Genomic DNA, 17,230 nt, shown 5'->3' with positions numbered 1-17,230 from the left:
TGAGAACCGTGTTCCCCGGCTCCCTTGTGACAAGTGGTTGCCCCTCAAGACAGCTTGTGGGCCAAGTTGTGCGCGGGCTTGAGGCCCTAACCAGACAGAGAGCTTAATCGGCCCCAGACTCTCTCCTTTACACCAGAGGGCATGTGGCCTCGGGTCTTGCTGTCTAAACCTACGCGCCGTGCGGGATTCAGCACGGAAGCACCTGGAAAGTCTAGGAAGGAAGATGCCTTGCTTTAAAAGCAGCTGAAAATAAAGAACTCCTCAAAAGCAGCCCCTCGGACGGCAGCATTCAGATCACTTAGAAACGCAGACCCCGGGGCCCCGTCTGAGCCTCAGAATCCGCATGTTAGCAAGAGGCCCAAGTGATTCAGACTGACACGGACATTTCAGAAGCTCAGCTCCCCACTGTCGTCGGGAGCCCGAGAAATCCTAAAGCCGGCAGCTAAGAGGCCTGTGAGAATGGAAGGGCTGAGCAAGCAGCTAGTACGGGAGGAACCCTCCACCCCTAACCCCCCAGACCAGTCCCGCGCCGCCATCTCCAGCCCGGGCTTGGGATGAGCTTTCCGCGATCATCGCGATTCAATTATGAACTGTTTGGGACCCACGCTGAGAAAGGATCTAGGATTCCCTCAGTGAAAAACAGATGTTGGTGGAGAACACAAAAAGGGTCTTCATCAAACGGGGACCCAAACTAGCTAGAAGGTCATTATCAGCCAGGGCCAGTTCCGCCCCACAGGGGACGGTTGTAACGGGCAGAGGCGCGATCCTGGCATCGGGCGGGCGGAGATCAGGGAGGAGTCTGCGGTGCACAGGACAGTCCCTGCCGCAAAGAGAGAGCGCCGAGGCCGAGAAAGCCTGGTGTGTCCTGATGGGGACACACACACACACAGATCACTCTGAAAACTCAAGAGTAGCGCACATATTTTGGTAACGCACAGCAGGGGCGGGCTGTCTGAGGGGATAATAGAGAAAAAAGCGTGGTAGTGGAAAAAAAAGTAAGATGTCCACCAGGGGGACAAAATCCCCCCGGAAGCCTTTTCGTAACAACACGTGTGCACGAGGTAACAGAGCACACCCAGTGGAAAAGTACTCAGCATTCTTTTTTCTTTTTTTTTTTTAATTTTTATTTATTTCTAGGAGAGAGAAAGAGAGACAGCGTGAGCAGGAGAGGGTCAGAGAGAGAGGGAGACACAGATTCTGAAACAGGCTCCAGGCTCTGAGCTGGCAGTCAGCACAGAGCCCGATGCGGGGCTCGAACCCACGAACCGCGAGATCATGACCTAAGCCAAAGTCGGACGCTTAACCGACTAAGCCACCCAGGCGCCCCAGTACTCAGCGTTCTTTATTGGCCGGCCGTGAGCTAGACGTGCCCTGCGGTCCTGGCGCTGTATCCCACAGCAAGATCAGGGCCACACGACCCCCCCAGCTCCTACCCTGTGGCTCAGTCCCTATTCCGAGCAGGGCCTCAGGGGCTCGGAAGACTTGAGGAAGGTCTCCCTAAATACGATCCAGAATCCGAGCCTTCCCTGAGCACGTGAGGGATGGGAGGGAGGGGGTTGCGGGTGTAGTGGACACAGAGACCTGGGTTCAGATCCCTGCATGGCCTTGAACTGCCCAGGTGGCCTTGGGTGTCACGTGTCCCCTCTGAGGCTCTGTTTCCCAGCTGTGGATTGGGCCTTGGAGCCTGTGGTGGTGTTGCCAGATTCAATGGGGGAATGTTGGGGCGCCTGGTGGCTCAGCCGGTTAAGCGTCAGACTCTTGGTTTCGGTTCTGGTCCTGATCTCACGATTCATGAGATCGAGCCCCACATCGGGCTCTGTGCTGACAGTGCTGAACCTGCTTGGGATTCTCTCTCCCTCTCTCTCTGCCCCTCCCCTGCTTGTGCCCTCTCTCTCTCTCCCTCCCAAAATAAAAGAATAAACTTCTTTNTAAAAAAAAAATTAAAGAATAAACTTCTTTAAAATGAGGGAATGTTGGCCAAGGTCAGTGTTGAGCACCTGCTCGCGGCTGCCCCCCGGGGACACCATCCTGGGATGTCCTAACTGAGCGCTGTGCCCTCTGCTTGCAGATGACGTCCGGTTGTTCGCCTTCGTGCGCTTCACCACCGGGGACGCCATGAGCAAGCGGTCCAAGTTTGCCCTCATCACGTGGATCGGCGAGAATGTCAGTGGGCTGCAGCGAGCCAAAACCGGCACGGACAAGACCCTGGTGAAGGAGGTGGTGCAGGTAGCTGGCCTTGCGTTCTTTCCGAGGCAGGGAGGATCACCCCCGACACAGGGCCACCATCCCGAGGGACAGAGCAGGCTGGGGTTGGCTCCTGGGACTCAGAGCAAGCTGTGTGGCGCCAGAGCCACTGGCGAAACGTTACCAGAGCTGCTTGCAGGGTGCGGGCTCAGGGCTTGACCACCATATAATGAAAACATGGCGGCAGGAGGCCTACCTTTGGGGGGGGAGGCAGCTCGTGAGGAAGGAGGCAGGAGGGATGACCAAATCGGGGGCCGCCACCTGCTTGGATCGTGGGCGATCATGGTTGACTCCCAGGGGTGGCCAGGAAGACCCAATGGGCACCTTCATGCATGCCTCCCTGCATGGTGCCGGGCACACAGTAGGTACTCAAGAACACATATCTCCCGGCCCTTGCTAGATTAGTGGGAAGTGGGGAAGGTGGGCACACCCTTGGTTTTGTCTCTGAGCTCCTGATGGTTCACCTAGAGGGTTTCTGTTTCCGAGTGTTCTTCTGTTCTGGACGTATCACAAACTTGTGCTGTTGGAAACTTCCGAGGTGGTTCCTTTGGGGCTAAGGCTTCTGGGTCGCACTGAGAAAAGAACATCTGAATTGCAGAAGGATAATCCAGGGGAAGGGAGGTGAGGGAGTTACCGGCGGGTTCTCTGTCTTGCGAAAGGGGTTCTCAAAGCCCTCGATCCGGACACGGTAGGTAACGGGCATGGGCCTTCCTTCGGAGGGGATGAGAATATTCTGGAATTGACTTTCGTGATGGTTGCTCGTATCCGTGAATACGTGAAAAGCCACTGAATTGTAAAAACCAAAACCAGGAACACACAGGAAACTAGGGTACGCGGAACATGGTACCGTGGATTGGATCCTGGAGCAGAAAAGCCGGTGGAATCGGAACGGGGTCTGGAGTTCCGTTGTTGGTACCGTTTCAGCGTTGGCGTCTCAGTCGTGAGCAGCGTAAGACGGCAGTTCTCCTGAAAACAGAGTGTGGGGTGTGTGGGAACCCTCGCACCGTCTCCTGCAGCTCTTCTGTGAATCTAAAATTATCCCTCACAGAAAACTTGGATTTAAAAAATTAGACCAGGAAAGAAAAAAAAAATTTCCTTCTGTCGCCTTACCGTGACCCATTTTCCCCATCGTCCCTGCGAGCTCTGGGGGCGGGCTCACCCACCTGGGCGCATCCCCGCGGTCACAGCCTGCAAATCACACGCTGCTGGGGGGCTTCCCACCCCCCGCCAACATAATCTCATAAATGATGTAGTGCGGGCTTTGTGATGCGCGTTTTTCTGGTGGCTGAGTGTCCCGTTTTCCAAGTGCATCCTCACGGACTCCGTGTTCTCCTGGGGTTGGCCTATCGGGTTGCTTCCAATTTTTCTTTTTATAAATAATGTTCCAACCAGCCTTTTAATACGCTTTGCCTCCCCCGCTGAGGTCTGTGTTTAGGGTACATGTTCAGGACGTGGGGTTCCAGGGTTAATAGATACCATCTATTTTTAAAAAATCATTTTAAGAAATCATTTTTAAAAAGTATGAGGTTCAGGGGCGCCTGGGGGGCTCAGTCGGTTAAGCGTCCAACTTCGGCTCAGGTCATCATCTCAGGGTTCGTGGGTTCGAGCCCCGCGTCGGGCTCTGTGCTGACAGCTCGGAGCCTGGAGCCTGTTTCAGATTCTGTGTCTCCCTCTGTCTCTGACCCTCCCCTGCTCATGCTGTATCCATCTCTCTCTCAGAAATAAATAAAACACTAAAAAATTTTTTTTAAATAGTATGAGGTGTCAGATTACCTTCTATAAACAGGTTAGCACCGAGTCTGGGACACAGTATGTGCTTAACATATGTCCCTGATTCCACATGCTGATCGATGTTCCTGGTTCACCCTGCCTGGCATGGACACCCCTGCTGTGGGAAGACACCTGCTCAAACCGGGGCCATTTTAATGGTTAACCCGCCATCAGGGGTCTCCGTTATGGCAGTAGCCTATTCCGTGGCCAAAGGTCTTCTGCTAAATTCCTTGCACGCTGAACTCCTCTCCCTTCGGCCTCTCAGGAGAGCGAGCCCGCCTGGATGATGGCCAGTGGGGCAGTTTTCTGAACCTCGCAGGGCTCTGCTTTCCTTTCCATTTCAGTGAATGAGGTAAAAAATACCATCAAATTGCTCATTTGACCCGTTTTATTTTTTTTAATGTTTTATTTATTTCTGAGAGAGACAGCATGAGCAGGAGAGGGTCAGAGAGAGAGGGAGACATAGAATCCGAAACAGGCTCCAGGCTCCGAGCTGTCAGCACAGAGCCCGACCCGGGGCTCGAACCCACGAACTGTGAGATCATGACCCGACCCGAAGTCAGACACTTAACCGACTCAGCCGCCCAGACGCCCCTCATTTTACCCATTTTAAAGGGTATGACTCGGTGGCATCAAAGCACGTTTCTAGCGTCCAGCAGGCGTCACCCCGTCTCCTTCCAGAACTTTTTCATCACGTCCAAAGGAAGCTCTGTCTCCCTGAGCAGCCTGCAGAGAGTCCCTGCCAGGTCTAGAACTCAGCCCAATTTGGTGAAGCGAGCCAGTGACCGAGGGTGATTTGGGGGAAATAGAATTCTTTAGTGGGAAGTTTTGCTTGGGATTGTGGGTTTTAATTCATTTCTCTGCGAGCTCGAGGGCGTTGAGGCGGAAAGGGGAACCGGCTGGCTCTCCAAACTGGGAAGTGTGGGGTTACTGGGCGTTAGGTGTGGCTGGGTTCCGGGCTCAGACAGAGCTTCCTCTCATCTCTCTTTTCTCTCGAGTTTTTTAAAATTTATTTATTTTTTAATGTTTTATTTATTTCAGAGAGAGAGAGAGAGAGAGAGAGGCAGCATGAGCAGGGAGGGGCAGAGAGAGAGAATCCGAAGCAGCTCCGGGCTCTGAGCTGCCAGCACAGAGCCCGACGCGGGGCTCGAACCCACGAACCGGGAGATCATGACCTGAGCCGAAGTCGGACGCTTAACCGAGTTTAGCCCGAGGCAGCCTCTCTACAGCAGAAATGATCCAGGCTCTGGTGGGTCTTCAGTGGGTGTTGATCCCAAGGGAAGAGAGAGCCCCGGCAGGGAGGCGGGGCTTCGTGATTGGCAGCTCGGGCGCCTTCCCAGGCGGCAGAGGGTTGCTGGTAGATGGAAAGGCACAGAACTCCGCTCCGGTGGGGGCGCTGCGCCGCCGCCTTGAACTGCAGGTGCAATGTAACGTTCTGACCGTGACCTTTCGTACTTTCCACTTTTGCATGTGAAAGGGTTTAGTGTCAGAAGCTGTCGCAAAACCTCACGTTTATACTACAGTTGCAAAGAGAGCCGTTTAAGTTACAAAGGGCCGCTCATGCGGGCCTAAGGGTGTCTTTGGACAGTCACGAAAATTAAAAACCGTGCTGATCCTGGCACGTGCGCCAGCCCCCCTCTGTTTAACAGCGACTCAGAACAGATGCTCCCTAGGGACCTTCCAGAAGGGCCATCCTGGACTCTGTCTGGTGGACTCCGTTCCCCACCTGCCTCTTGCTGTGATTTCCATGGGAAGACGAAGTGGATTGACTAGCAGAGTAAGATTTTTGTTCAACCCGTGGGTTGCATTGTAATGAAAGTCATAAACCCGCATCCTCGTACTTTGCATGAAACACAGGCAGTGTAGACTGAACCCGAGGCAGAACGGAGAGAGGTGGGTCTTGATGCCGCCTGCCTGGCCATCGGCACGGCTCTCTCCCTTCCGGGCCTTCTCGGTGCCAGGCTGAGAGACAGACGTGTCTGTGGCCGGTGGGGAGTCAACAAGACAAAACAAGACAGGCTGTGGGGCGAGTCGGGCTGGACGCCCGGCTCGAGTCCCGGGGCTGCGCGGTGTGGACAGCACGCGTGGCTGCTTCCCCGCGGCTGTCATCTGCCCCACAGCAGTGCCCCTTTGCCCTGGCGCCTGGGGTGGATTACGGGACAATGCAGTCACCACTGTCCGGGCTGGGCAAGGCTGCCTCGATGGAGAGCCGGCTGTGTCGCTGACGCTCGTGCTTGCCTTGCAGAATGCCTCTATTCACGTGATCCTTTTATTTATTTTCTAAGTCCTCTGAATGTTCACGGGGTCGGAGCAGCCANGGGGGCAGTATCCTCCAAGGAGCCGGGGACTCTGGAACCATCAGCTTAATGTGTGTTCTGATGGCTCCTAAGCCCCAGGAGTGGGGTTGGCTTAAATCCTGGGCCTCCTCCCACTCCACGGGGCCAAGACCAGATATACCCTTCACACGGACAGGAGGGCAAAGTCCCATATTGAAATCATTCGTTCTTTGCAAAACAGGCCACTTGTATCACTGTTCCCATTTTACAGACAAGGGGCCAGTGGCCCAGGGAGGTTGAATAATTTGCTCAGGCGCCCAGCGCTTGGAAACACGAGATCTCCTCCAGCGCCCACACTGCCTGGCCCCGAAGCGATCAGCTTGCCCTCCTGCACGTTTCCAAAGTCCTCAGCGCCAAGGAAATGTTCTGAGGCCACGTGCGGTTTGGAAACGCCACCTTTGTAGATTCACACGGCACATTAAACGCTCTGGGAAATTGTGCAGGAAGTAAACCTCTTAGATTTTTTTTTTTTAAATGTACTCAATCTTCTTGATGGTAGAGCCTTTTTTAAAAAAGTTCTGAAAACAGAATATCAGTGCTCAGCAGTTGTTTAAAAAAAATGTTGGGGGCGCCTGGGTGGCCCAGTTGGTTAAGTATCCAACTTTGGCTCAGGTCATGATCTCACGGTTCGTGGGTTCGAGCCCCGCATCGGGGCCGACAGCTTGGAGCCTGGAGCTGCTTCGGATTCTGTGACTCCTTCTCCTTGACCCTCTCCCACTCAAGCTGTCTCTCTCAAGAATAAATAAACATTTTTAATAAATAAATAAATAAATACATACATAAGTAAATAAAAACGTAGCTATGCCAAATGGAAAAGATCATGGGCCTAAGGGGAGTGAGACCCAAGTTGATATTGTAGCTCCATCAACTCTTTGCTTTAGGACCTCAAGCGAGTAACTTTATCTTTAGAATCTGTGGAAAAGGTGTCATGAAAAAGAGAATGCAGATTTGCATTGAGAGGACTCAAGAAATGCAAAGGACGTAGAAAGGGTTTTTCTGTTCTGGTGACTGGTGAACTTCTATTCATCCTTCAAAACCTTCATTCTTTACTCCATTCTCCTACGAGCCTCAATCAGAATTAAATGCTCCTCCATGTGTTTCCACTCTGATCCCATGACTTATAACTCCATGAACTATAGATCCCGTGAATTATAATAAAATGACCCTAGAAAGGAATCTCGAGGACAGGGGCCATGCCTGGTTTATTACCTAGCACTCCTCGTACCTGGAAAAGTACCAAACCGGTGCTGAAAGAAAGGTAAAGAAACAAATCTGTTCACACAGCTGGCTTCAGGCTGTGTCTTATTCTGCGTATTCCTAGGACAGAAGAACATTCTTCAATGGTCAATAACTGCCCTCAGGATTGAATTAAGTTGTGGAAGCCAGTTCCCCGCAGGGAGGGCTTTGGGGGTGGACTGGAATTTCCAAAGGCTCTGCTTCTGTTTCTGTAGAGAGCAGAGGTGCGAGCTTGCTGGGCCGCCCCGGAAAAGCCGCCCTCCTTCATGTGACAAGATTTATGGGGCTCCTGCTCTGCCTTCGGGACCTCGGTGCCGCCCAGCACCCTGGGGACCGGCTCTGGCTGCCTCGTGGCCCCCAGAGGATTTCAGCTGTTTGTTTTCACTGGGAATATTTACGCTTCTCCACGCTTGTGGCTTATGCAGAGGCCCTTTATTCTCAGAGCCAGAAAGGGCCTTTTGTGCCTCCTGCATTTCACCTGGGCTCGGGCAAAGGGCCTTTCTGTGGCTTGTGTCCTATGTTTTAGGCGCAAACGACTTGATTAGAAACACGAAGCCCAAAGCAGCCTGTGAAGGGTGCTGTGGGTATCATGGATAGGGGCCATGTACACCCAATGTACAGATGAGGAAGCTGAGGCCCGGAGGGGTGAATGCTGGAGCCAGGGCGAGCGTTGAGGCGGAAGTGGATGGTGGGGGATCAGAGGCCGCTTTCGTGGTGCGGAGCCCCGTGGCTAAGTCTGTGCTGCTGCTGCTAACAAGTTACAAGCCCTTAGTTAGCAGAGAGAGGAAGATGCCCACGCCCTGAGCCTGGCGCAAAAATGGAAGCTGCTTTCACAAGCAAAGAGCGGTGCCCAGTGGGCCATGGCCCGGGTGCCCCTTGCTAAGCCCAGATGGGCCCCAGCCCTCCGCCAGCCCGCGGTGGCATGGACCCCGCCTGGTCACCCTCCAGCAGCTGGCCGCCGTCCTCAGGCCGCCACCGGCACGCGGCCTCACCCCCGCCGCGGGGTGTGGTCCTCCTCTCGTGTGATACGCATACCCCACGTTCTCGGTGGGGTTCTATAGAGCCGCCTGTGCTCTTTTATTTTTTCAGATTTTTAAAAATGTTTATTTATTTTTGAGAGAGAGAGAGAGAGAGAGATTGAGCACAGGCAGAGAAGGGTCAGAAAGAGAGAGGGAGACACAGAATCCGAAGCAGCTCCAGGCTCCAAGCTGTCAGCCCAGAGCCCGACGCGGGGCTCGAACCCACGAACCGTGAGATCATGACCTGAGCCGAAGTTGGAGGCTTCACCGACCGAGCCCCCCGGGCGCCCCGAAGCTGCCTGGCTCCTTGCAGCGTGTGTCGTTTGGATTTTTCCTCCCTGTTTCTCGTCCCTTCCCTGTATCGCTCCTCACTTTTGTTATTTCTCTTGTCATTATCTATCCCTGAATATACTGCCTTTCCAAGTCCCTTCTGGAATAAGCCCCAGGCACGCTGGTTTCTCCCCCACGGTGGCCTGTCCCAGGGCCTTGTGGTTTTTAAAAATGGTTCAGGGGCATCTGGGGGGCTCAGTTGGTTGAGCTTCCAACTTAGGCTCAGGTCATATCTCATCGTTCGTAGGTTTGAGCCCCGCGTCGGGCTCTGGGCTGACAGCTCAGAGCCTGGAGCTGCTTCGGATTCTGTTTCCCTCTCTCTCTGCCCCACCCCCACTCATATTCTGTCTGTCTGTCTCTCTCTCTCTCTCAAAAACAAATAAACATGAAAAAATTTAAAAAACCTCAATGAAAAAAACAAACATGATTAATCATAATCACATTATAGTCATATAATCATATACTCATAATCACAGAGGTACCTGTGTCCTCTTAATGCTTCATAAAAGTGCTTTCAGAATTTTAGTGTCTCCTGCTGTTTTGTTCGGTGAGTACAGTGCCTGTGTGTGCACACGCGTGCACACTCTCCTGGCCGAGGTCCCAGCACGGGGTGAATCGTGGGTCCCAAGCCCAGCCTGCCACTCAGCACGTGTGACCTTTGCAGGCTACTTCACTAACCTGAGTTTGAGCTTCTCTGTCGGAAAGTTTGGGGTGATCCCGTCTGACGCATGGAATTGCCACAATTAACTAAAACGCCGTGTCAAAGTTCCTGATGTATATGAAGGGCTCGACGGAGATGCTACTTATTCAGCTTTTGTTGAAAAGTGAAAGCAATCTGGTGTTTACCGACAATGAACATCTGTGCGTATGTAGTATAATTAGAAAAAAAAAAAAAAATCTGTTCAATTAGTTCCTGGGAAACTCCCCAGAGTGGGCGTGAGGAACAAGAAATGACCGGCACGATTTTGACCAGGCAGAAACTGAAAACCTGAACCCTGTTTGCTGATGGGTCAACAGCAGGGGCTTTGGGGTGAGGACGCTTCTGATGCCAAGTCTGGATTCATGAGCAAAGCGTCACGATTGCTTCTGACGTCCGCCGTGAACGCGGGAGGAGTGAAGTACGTTCCTGATCTCGATGGAGCCGAAGTCAGACATCGGGCAGAGGGGAGTCGGGGCTTCTGTAAATGTCCACGGTCAGGAAAGCGGGGGTCAGAATCTTGGCAGTCACCCAAATCTTAAAGAGGTGGGTGGCCCTGCAGGGGTCAGGATCTGAGGCATCTGGACAACGGTCCCTGTTGGGTTTTGGCCCAGACCCTCCCACAGCTTGACCAGGGTGTCGTGCCCCCATCTGCGTAGGACGGCTCCCTGAATCGTGCCCACCTGAAACGTGACCCCCGCCTCTCTTGTGCCCTTTGTTCTCTCTCCCCAGCGAAGGAGGGTCATGTCCTTCCCGAGCGGCTCTGGTGACGCACGTGCCTTTGTTCCCGAATCCGCCCAACGCTAGACCGTGCCATTTTGGTGTTTGGTTTTTTTTTTTTCCTTTTCTCTGATGACTCATGCCTGTTATAAGAACCTGTTCTTTTTGAGTAAATTACGCTTTGCTGGGAGGATTTTGAAAACCTGGGTCTTTGAAGCTCTGTAGAATGGTTGTAGGAGGGCAAGTGTATGGGGCCCGGGAGGGGGTGCGGCTTAACGCGCAGCGGGTTCGATGCCGTGCATTCTCATCTGGCACATGGTCCTCGGAGGGTGTCCTTTCTCCTAGCAAGGTTCAGGCGGCGGGGCACCGAGCGCTTTCCTTCAACACGCTGGGGCCTTCGGTTTGAAATTAATCCTCACCCACTTGGGGGAAAGATATATGACTGTGGGCAGCCTGTGTCTTGTCCACCCCCATCCACCATCTCACACATGCAGGAGGAGAGAGTCTAGTCCCCACACCTCTGTGCAAGGGTTAGGGGTGAGCCCTGTGTCTTCCTTTTGAGGGCCAAGCTCGAATCCCATAGTTGACATCTCTGTGCCATTTTTTTCCCCTATTGTCCCTGAGATTTTGGCATCTGAGGTGGAATTTTGTCCCATGTGCTCTGAGTGCTTCAGCGCAAACCCAAGATGGCTGGTGGGAAAGGGCCAGAGGAACTGTCTAGCCCTCTTCTTTCACAAAGATAGAAACCAGGGCCCAGAGCCATTGACTGCTTCCCTTGGGGCATTTTAGAGCCCTCTGATTCTCTTTTTATGCTCAGACTCTCAGAGAGAGCCCAAGGTACCAGAATCTTGACACCCCGGGACCTAGGAGAAAGTCCGGTATACAATAGGTGCTTAGTAAGCATGTGCTTGTTGCAAGAATGAATTTTATCAGCTCTCATTATCTTTGGATACCATGAAGGCCACCTCTCTTACCGTGCCCTGCTCTGTAGAAATGTGCATTGCTGACATCACCAGCCTAACTGTCAAAGACTCCATGCTCCTTTTCTCTTTCCAGAACTTTCTCTGCACCCACATTGTCTGCATGGGTTAGCGACCCGCCATATAGTCCTAGTGTTCTAGGCAGGAGGCCTGACGCTTCTACCCCGACAGGCTGCCTTCCTAGGCTGACCCCATGCCCACCCCATGCCCAGCTTTTGGGTGTGCAGCTGGATTTGCTGTCTTCTCTCTGCAAGGGCGTGGTTTTACTAGGGTCCCTACCTTGGTTATTCTGAGGAATTCCCCGGACTTTCCTCCGTTAAAATAAGTGGTGGAGGTGAAGAAATCATTGTAGGGGAGAGAAGAGGAAGGAGCCATCTCCCTATGACTTCACACTTGAGTGTTTCAGGTAACTTTGTAGCTCAGAGTGTCCCCTGCCAAACTTGCAAACAAAGGTGACCCCAAGATCACTTAAATTATCACCTAATCACTCTTGGGTACCCTCATTGAGTGTCCAAGCCCTTTGCACATTCATTGGATGCCTGGACCGAAAGACTGAGTCTGAGGGAGGGACAAGGAAGTGGGGGGGTGCGGAGTGGTAATTCGGGGTGGGGGAGGAGGGTAAGTCCCTGGGGAGGGCCGGCTGCTGGTGATGCAAATAGACACCTGCCCCTAGGTTGTGTTTGGCTCAAACCTACGGCGCCCAGCACACTTCAGGATTGAAGCAGGGATTTAAAGCCAGTCAAACTGGGAGTCGTTTGAAAATGAGATGGTTTAAAATCAAAGAAAGGAAAATGTTTTAGTGCTTTTGTTTTTTAAATGTTTATTTATTTTTGAGAGAGGGTGCACACGCATGCGAGCGAGCAGGGGAGGGGCAGAGAGAGAGGGAGACACAGAATCTGAAGCAGCTCCAGGCTCTGAGCTGTCAGCACAGAGCCCAATGCGGGGCTCGAACCCACCAACCGTGAGATCATGACCTGAGCCGAAGTCAGACACTTAACGGACTGAACCACCCAGGCACTACAGCGTTTTTTAAACCAGCTTTGCAAATAGATTCTTGGCTACGTACAGAGTCTGGTTCCTAACCTGTCCTCTAGATTTGGGCTTCCTTGGAACAGACCGTTGGAAGGTTCCACCGGAAACAATGTCTGTCTTACATCTTTGAAAGATGAACACACATGCACTTGAGAACAGTTACAGGGACAAATGTGTCCTGAGCTTGATTATTGGTTTTCAAGCCGTCCTGGAGCCCGATTTAGATGGGTGGGTTGCCCTTGAAAAAGTCCTGCCATNGAAAAAAAAAAAGGGGGGGGGGAATTGTGGGGAGGGACCCTTTCTGGAAGCTCTCAGGGACACAGCGTTTCTAGATTTGACAAAGAATTTAGAAACCTATGGTGACCTGCCTGCAGACGGGCACCTTTTGCTTTGAAGTCTTTGACATGTGGCTTTGGTGGCCTTGAGGGTATGACAGAGGCTGCCGTGGGAGGGACAGGCAGTCTGGAGCAGAGGAAGGGAGGGGAGAGGACGCGAGGCTGCTGTGTGCCCTGGGGTGAATCGCTTCCCCTCTCTGGGTCTCTTTTCAATCAAAGGAGGGGGTGAATGTCAGAGTTTTAAGGGTTCTTTTTTGTGCCCCCAGCTCCAGATCAAGACCTGGGCCATTTCCAGGCCTCCAAAGGCTCCCCTTCCTCCACTCAGATCAGCTCAGCTATTTTATGATTAATGATTGTCCTTGACTGAGCACATTGTTCTTTCAGACTCTTTCCTGTTCTACCTAGACTTGCACACCACCGGCCACGCATCACTGCTGAGCGCTGGAGGTCTGTACCGCTTTGGGGCATAGGTGTGCCCTGCGCACCGGGTTTCTAAAACTTAACACGGAGAGAAGAATGTAGAAGATCCCATTGATTTTGTATATCTGTTACCTGTTCAAATGGCAGTATTTTGGGTATAAAGTTAGATACAATCCTATGCAAGTCAGTATCACCTGGTTCTTCTTCCTTTTTTTTTTTTTTTCTTAGTGTTTTCAGCGTGGCTGCTAGAAAATGAAAACTTCCCCTTGTGTTAGCATTGCTCTGGGCCCTGTGTCCTTCCTAGTCAGGACCCGCCTGCCTCCGGCAGCCTCTGCCCACAGAGGCGTTTGGTGGCTGGTTTTGCTGTTTCTGCCTCTTTCTGAAATGTCACAATGAAGCCCACTCCCCAGGGGTACTGGTGCCCCCCCACCCCCCGTGGAAGGGCCGTCCTGAGGACCCGCCAGAAAGGGCCAGAGCTGGGGAAGGGGAGGGGGTGATGCGAGTTGAGTTTTAGGTTGACTCAGGCCTTTCAGGGACTTTTTGTCGAGTCCACACCCTCAGGGGAAGTGTCAGCTCACCTCTGAAGCCTCTGGGGGTGCAGAACATCCTGTGTGGGGGAGGCCTGCGAGGCCTGGTGGGGCCCCCTCCGTGTGGCTCCACCCCCTCCCTCTCCCTGGCCCCCTGGAGGGTGGGTGCTGTTCCCGTAATGGGGGCCAGTGAGGTTGCTGCTCTGTGTACTTTTGTTTGATACAATCATTGTTTTTACTTGCCTTTTGGTTTTTAAATCATGTCTCTGGTATGTAGGGTAGGGTTTCAGGGTGTGGCTTTGGTAGCCGGAGAAATAGCTGTTTGGGGGGATAATTTTGCTCATTTATATTTATTGTTCTGTTCTATTTTTCCTGGATTCCATTATTCTGGATTGTTCTTGATTTTGGCTGTGATTTGGTTTGTCATATACCTGGGGTCTTAGGTTGGACTGTGCATAGCTCCATTTACAGTTTTACTGTAGATTTCTTAGGCCCTTATCAAACCTTTCTTAATCGGAATCTTCTAATGGCTAACGGACACAAACAGGAGTGTCCTTATTTCTTTAGATTGCCATATATAGCTATCGAGAAGCAGGGGAACTTTGGACTTCCTGCTAGAGGCCTCTCGAGATGTCGGCTTCCTCCTCCCCAGTCTGCTCTCCGGCTCCCCCCGCCCCACCCCTGCCCCCACCAGTGCCACTTCGGCTCAGGTTGAGAAACACGTTAATTCTCAGTTCCCCTTTCTGGCCCAACTTTTGTTCCCTCACTGTGCTGAGGACAGACACCACCAGTTGGCAGCACAGGACGGCCGAATGGTTCTAAAAAGTATCAGAAGGACGTCTAGTCCTTCTGGCTTGGTTACACAATCTCCCCAAGCCCAACCCACGGGTCTTATCTGCAAAAAAAGCTAATCTACCTAGGAAGGACTAAGTGAGGAAATGTGTGAGCCTACCCCTGGCACGTAGTAGTTGCTTGATAAATATTAACCTTCCCCTCTCCCCTGCCAGCTAGTATTCTTAGTTCCTTGGCGTGGCAAGTGGTTTATCTTTATCCTGTGAGACTTGACCTTGAGTGTTCTCCTGGCTTAGTCGTTCTTGGAGACATGGTGACCTTTTTTTTTTTTTTTAAATAGAGGTGAAATTCACGTAACATTTTAAAACATAGAGTTCGTTGGTACTTACTACATTCACAGTGTTGTGCAATCACCACCCCTGTCTAGTTCCAAAACATTTTCATCCCCCCAGAAGAAACCCCATCCCCATGACCCCCCCCCCTCCACCTCCAGCCCTTGGAAACCACAAATGGATGTCCTGTCTCTGTGGATTTGCCTTTTCTGGACATTTCATATAACAGAAATCATGTAGTAGGTGGTCTTTCACATCTGACATCTTTCACTCAGCATGATGGTTTCAAGACTCATCTGTGACGTTCCTTCCTTTCTGTGGCTGAATAATATTCCATCGTGCGAATGGACCATAATTTGTTGGTGGACATCTGGGTGGTTTCCAACTTTTTTGGCTGTTATGAATGATGCTACGTTTGTGGGGATGTGCGCTTTATTTCCCTCGTGTAGAGCTCTAGGGGCAAAATGACTGGGTCATATTGAAGTGTTCTAAGTTTGGGGCACCTGGGGGGCTCAGTTGGTTAAGCATCCGACTTCAGCTCAGGTCATGATCTCGCAGTTCGAGCCCCGCATCAGGCTCTGTGCTGACAGCTCGGAGCCTGGAGCCTGCTTCCGATTCTGTGTCTCCCTCTCTCTGTGCCCCTCCCCTGCTCATGCTGTCTCTCTGTCTCTCTCTCTCAGAAATCAATTTTAAAAAAACATTAAAAATAAATAAATAAAGTGTTTTAAGTTTGCTGATGTGTGACCGAATCTGGTACCCATAGGTGCTTAATAATGGTAGTAATTGTGTACACAGTCTCCTTGGGGATTTTTTTTTTTTTAATGTGGATGATTTTCTGACCTTCAGACTTGTTACTTGTATTTTGGTGAATTTCTCTGTATTCATCTCTTTCACCATCCTGAAAATTTTCCTTGTTGATTGAAGTCTGGTGATCCACATATCAAAAGAGCTGTTGATTTTGCATGGCTTGGAGTTATCGGATAAGCCAGGTCACCTGCCTCACGCATTCATGTCGCAGGCATCACGTGTGCCTGGCCTGTGGGGTGTTATGATCGAAGGCCATGTACTCTGAGGGGGATGGTGGCCGTACACGTTTAGCTCATCACTGTAGCTGAAACTAGCCATTGTGGGGATATTCGCAGCATGGAAATGAGCAAAAGCCAGTCACCACTTGTCTTTCTTTCTCTCTGTTTTTGGTTTGGTTTGGTTTGGTTTTGGAAAGCCCGGTGTTAAACACTTACCAGCACGCCAACCTGCCTTTCCAGCCTCCTCTCCTAATATTCCCCCGGCAGGTTGGTCTTTCACAGACAAGGAAACTGAGGCACAGAGAGTTGAAGGAACTTGTCCGAGGAAAATGTCAGAGCCAGAATTCAGACCCGGTCTGACTTGGGCCCATGCCCTTGGCCTTGGGACTATACTGTTTCCAGATGGCACACGTTTTCCCATCTCCGGTCATGGTGTCTCCCTTCCTTCCTGAACCTCGCTACCACCCGATTTTCATTCTGATCATTTCTTAGTCTTTTAGGTGCCAGGACGTTCCGGTGTTTTCTCTTGAGCAACATTTAGATCCTGTCCCTTCTTAACGGGAACTCTGTGTTTTGTTTTGTTCTTTTCTTGCAGAATTTTGCTAAAGAGTTTGTGATCAGCGATCGCAAGGAGCTGGAGGAAGATTTCATCAAGAGCGAGCTCAAGAAGGCGGGAGGAGCCAATTACGACGCCCAGACGGAGTAACCCCAGCCCTTCCCCTGCCCCTTGCGAAGCCATCCGCCTGCCCCCCGGGGGAGGGGCCGCGGCCTCAGCCACCAGCCCACCAGCCACCAGGGGCAGGGCTTGCAGTGCGAGGCCCGCGCCGCCCTGCCTGCAGCCTGCGCCCCTCCCCCGNCCTTTCCTGGCCTGGCCTCTCCGCCGCCCCCTCCCGCTGCTGGGGGGGCGGCCGCCCGCCCCGGTGCCCCGTGCGCCCCTCGGGGGCGGGGCCGCCTTGCCGGCACCCACGTTGGTCCCGTGCGTCAGGCTGGGACCCCCCAGCGCGTGCCCCGGGGGTCCCTCACCCCTCCATGCAGAGCTGCCTAAGCTACCCGCGCTGGGCAGGGAGACCTCCAAGCCTGCCTCCCACCCAAGAGAAGAGGGAAACTTTGCCTTAACGGTTGCCCAGCAACGGCTCGCTCCGCCCCTTTGGCTCGGAGCCCACTGCGCAGGCGCGGGGCGGGNAGTGATGGGGACGCTGGCGAGCGAGGCCGGGGCGCGGAGCGGGAATTCGGGTCGCACTGGGGGCCGATGCCTCGCTTTCGGGGGTGGGGGCCGCCGCGCCGCCGGTGGGACGGACCGCTGCCGCGTGGCTCCAGAAAGCCAGTGGTGTTCCTCCCAGGTCTACACCACGCGTTCAAACAGATGTTTTGTTTTCAGAGGAAGAGGAGATTGGCTTGGTTCTCATGAGCAGTATTCTGTTTCTTTTTTCCTTGC

The 17,230-nt window shown here is 52.6% G+C and overlaps 1 protein-coding gene across 1 annotated transcript in view; it reads left to right on the top strand.

Moving 5' to 3' along the window:
* COTL1 (coactosin like F-actin binding protein 1) overlaps positions 1 to 16,648 on the top strand; it is a 41,619-nt gene extending 24,971 nt beyond the window's left edge. Inside the window, exons 3-4 of the mRNA XM_077754079.1 lie at positions 2,069 to 2,226; positions 16,391 to 16,648. Coding sequence (XP_077610205.1) covers positions 2,069 to 2,226; positions 16,391 to 16,501 — 269 coding nt within the window. The 3' untranslated portion in view covers positions 16,502 to 16,648. The remainder of the gene's footprint in view (positions 1 to 2,068; positions 2,227 to 16,390) is intronic.
* The last annotated feature ends 582 nt before the right edge of the window (positions 16,649 to 17,230 follow it).

Source organism: Crocuta crocuta, unplaced genomic scaffold (assembly GCF_008692635.1).
Source record: "Crocuta crocuta isolate KB4526 unplaced genomic scaffold, BGI_CrCroc_1.0 scaffold61, whole genome shotgun sequence".
Classification (NCBI taxonomy): Eukaryota; Metazoa; Chordata; class Mammalia; order Carnivora; family Hyaenidae; genus Crocuta; species Crocuta crocuta.
Note: the sequence above shows the minus strand (reverse complement) of the source record. Positions and strands in the feature narration are given on the sequence as shown.